This window comes from Perca flavescens, chromosome 3 (genome assembly GCF_004354835.1).
Source record: "Perca flavescens isolate YP-PL-M2 chromosome 3, PFLA_1.0, whole genome shotgun sequence".
In the NCBI taxonomy this organism is placed as follows: Eukaryota; Metazoa; Chordata; class Actinopteri; order Perciformes; family Percidae; genus Perca; species Perca flavescens.
Genome location: NC_041333.1, coordinates 41,884,656 through 41,887,323, shown reverse-complemented (window position 1 = coordinate 41,887,323; position 2,668 = coordinate 41,884,656). Strand labels below are relative to the sequence as shown.

Genomic DNA, 2,668 nt, shown 5'->3' with positions numbered 1-2,668 from the left:
AAAGAGAGACAGATAGGCTACATTAGATATCAAAGATAGACAATAGATTGATGCATAGACAGACAGACAGACAGACACACAGAGAGACAGACACACAGAGAGACAGACTGACAGACAGGCAGGTATGTAGATAGATAGATAGATAGATAGATAGATAGATAGATAGATAGATAGATGCATGACAGACAGACAGACAGACAGACAGACAGACGGACAGATGCATGGTAGATAGATAGATAGGTAGAAAGATGGATAGATAGAGCTGGAGGAGGTGACGTTCGTAGGGCCATGAGGGTGACGTCAGCCCCTCTGTTTCTCGGGGTGTGTTTGTTTGTGAGAGGAAGAAGCTGGTTGGATGTTGGGCGGGGTCTGAGGAGACCAAGAGAGAGAGAGAGAGAGAGAGAGAGAGAAAGAGAAAGAGAGAAAAACCTCTCGATCCTGCTGCTGCTGCTGACAAACGGAGAACAGGAAGGACGGAGAGACAGATAGACACACAGAGACACGGAACAGACAGACAGAGAGAGAGAGACAGACCGGAGAGACAGACGGACGGACAGCCGGGAGGATGGGCCGGCGGAGCGGCCGTCGGTAGCGCTCTGTTTTCAGGCACGGAGCTCCAGGATGAGCGTAGCGCTGCAGGACCTCCGGAACACCGTGAGTACACACACACACACACACACACACACACACACACACACACACACACACACACACACACACACACACGTTAAACGAGCGTGTACCCGCCACATGCACGCGCCCGGACGCGTGACACGCAGCTGCACGGTCCCGTCTGTTTTTTGGCTGATTACCTGTCAATCACTGACTGACTGATCTGTGTGAAACTGTAACTGCAGACAGGTGTGTGTGTGTGTGTGTGTGTGTGTGTGTGTGTGTGTGTGTGTGTGTATGTATGTGTGTATGTGAGCAGAAACACATTTTCAGGCCTCCTGCTGACGTCACTGATCAAACTGATTGATCACTAAGGGGCGGAGCTACATGTTGTAAACATTTGTGACTCAGCCCCCCCCCAGACCCTTATTTTCAGAGATTTTTTCCCATTTGCGGCACTTTTTTTTTCAAGCCATTTATTTATTAGAATGCCTTAAAATCTGTACATCATTAAGGGAAAACATGAGCGTTGCCGAGGAAACACGTGTGCGTGTGTGTGTGTTAAAGGGCAGACTTGTGGACAGACCAGTTTGGAGTGGACTTCACCGTTACATCACTGCAGTTGCGCATGTATTGTGATGGCAGAAAACCAGCCAAAACAATGAAGACTATACCATTCATCACAATACATCCACGTGCTACAACTTTCCTATTTCGGGCTTCCAGATCGTGGGCGAGAGTTTAGATTCTCTGCCGGGCCCTTGATCAAGCATTTGTGTTTTTTTTTAATCATTACTTTATTAGCCTAATTGGGTGGGGAGAAAGCTATGCCATTATCACACGCATCACACCGGGCCTGCTGGGCTGTATGGTGGAGCTGAAGTGCAACATGGAGATGGAAGATGTAAAGGCAAAAAATCAAAACAGGAGAATCAAGTCTGGAGGAAAGTCACAGGTTTGGAACCATTTTAAACAAGTCGTGGTCGGCTTGGTTGAGTGCATTAAGTGCGCTATGACGGCAAATAAACCGGGACGATGAACAGACACATGAAGGCAACCTTCTCCAAGCATACCCCTTCTCAACAGACTTCTGTAGTTCAAACAACTCTGAATTGTAGTTGAGAACGTCAGTTATAAATGCCCACGTATTAAAAGGTTGTCGGGTTTAAATCGGGCTCGGTTAGGGTCCGGCTTGATGTCAGGGGAGAGCTCTCTCTCCAGGGCCGGCAGAATACAGAGCAGAAGAGGGGGGCTCCATCTCCACCGCTACGTTTAGGTTTAAACACTCCCTAGGAGCACGTATTTCCTGGGTGTTTTCCCCCTGGGACAGGAACTCATCCTGGCTTGAAAGGCCTGTTTTTTATGACCCACCCATCCCCCCCCCCCACCGACCTCCTCCCTACACGGCCAGCCGCACTCTCATAGAGCAGCAGTCAGGGTGGTGCAGACAGAATAAAAACCTGGAAGGCTTAGGAATTATAGTGCTTTTCGTAGCTTTTTGGAGGAACAGGCTGAACCACTCGCTGACGCCACTCACAGACGCGGCGTCAGACGATTTAGCCGGGGCTTCGGCCCTGAGTGCTTTGAGTGTAGCCCCCAAAAGTTGACTGACTAATATGAAACCGGACGTCGTGCAGTGTCCACTCTCGCTGTAAAAAGCTGAGCAGCTTCAGGTTTATAAAGGACGCGCTCTGCTGTGGACATGCTGCAGTAGATGTGATGCGTTTGAGCTCCGTGTATTTCTGCCGTAGTTTTGGTTTTCCACCTCCGATGTAGAGCAGCGTTCGGCCTCTTCTCTAAACTTTGTCTCATTCAGAGACCAGAGACCCAGACGGGGCTCTGAGCCTGTCAGGAGGTCTGAGATCTACCCTATCAGCAGAGATATCACGTAATGCACAGCAGACTATGGTGCAGGTGGATTATTTTCTGAAATTTAGTGAGTGTATTCTTGTAATAGCCTATTATAACTTTATATTTCTCAAAATATCATGACTCCTCCAAATCTCAGAGATCACAGATATATTTTAAATGTGCACAAAGTTTTAAAAATGAGCAG

The 2,668-nt window shown here is 48.3% G+C and overlaps 1 protein-coding gene across 1 annotated transcript in view; it reads left to right on the top strand.

Annotated features, from left to right (window-relative positions):
* The first annotated feature begins 418 nt into the window (after positions 1-418).
* Positions 419-2,668, top strand: part of ece2b (endothelin converting enzyme 2b) — a 37,764-nt gene continuing 35,514 nt past the window's right edge. Inside the window, exon 1 of the mRNA XM_028574370.1 lies at positions 419-654. Coding sequence (XP_028430171.1) covers positions 622-654 — 33 coding nt within the window. The 5' untranslated portion in view covers positions 419-621. The remainder of the gene's footprint in view (positions 655-2,668) is intronic.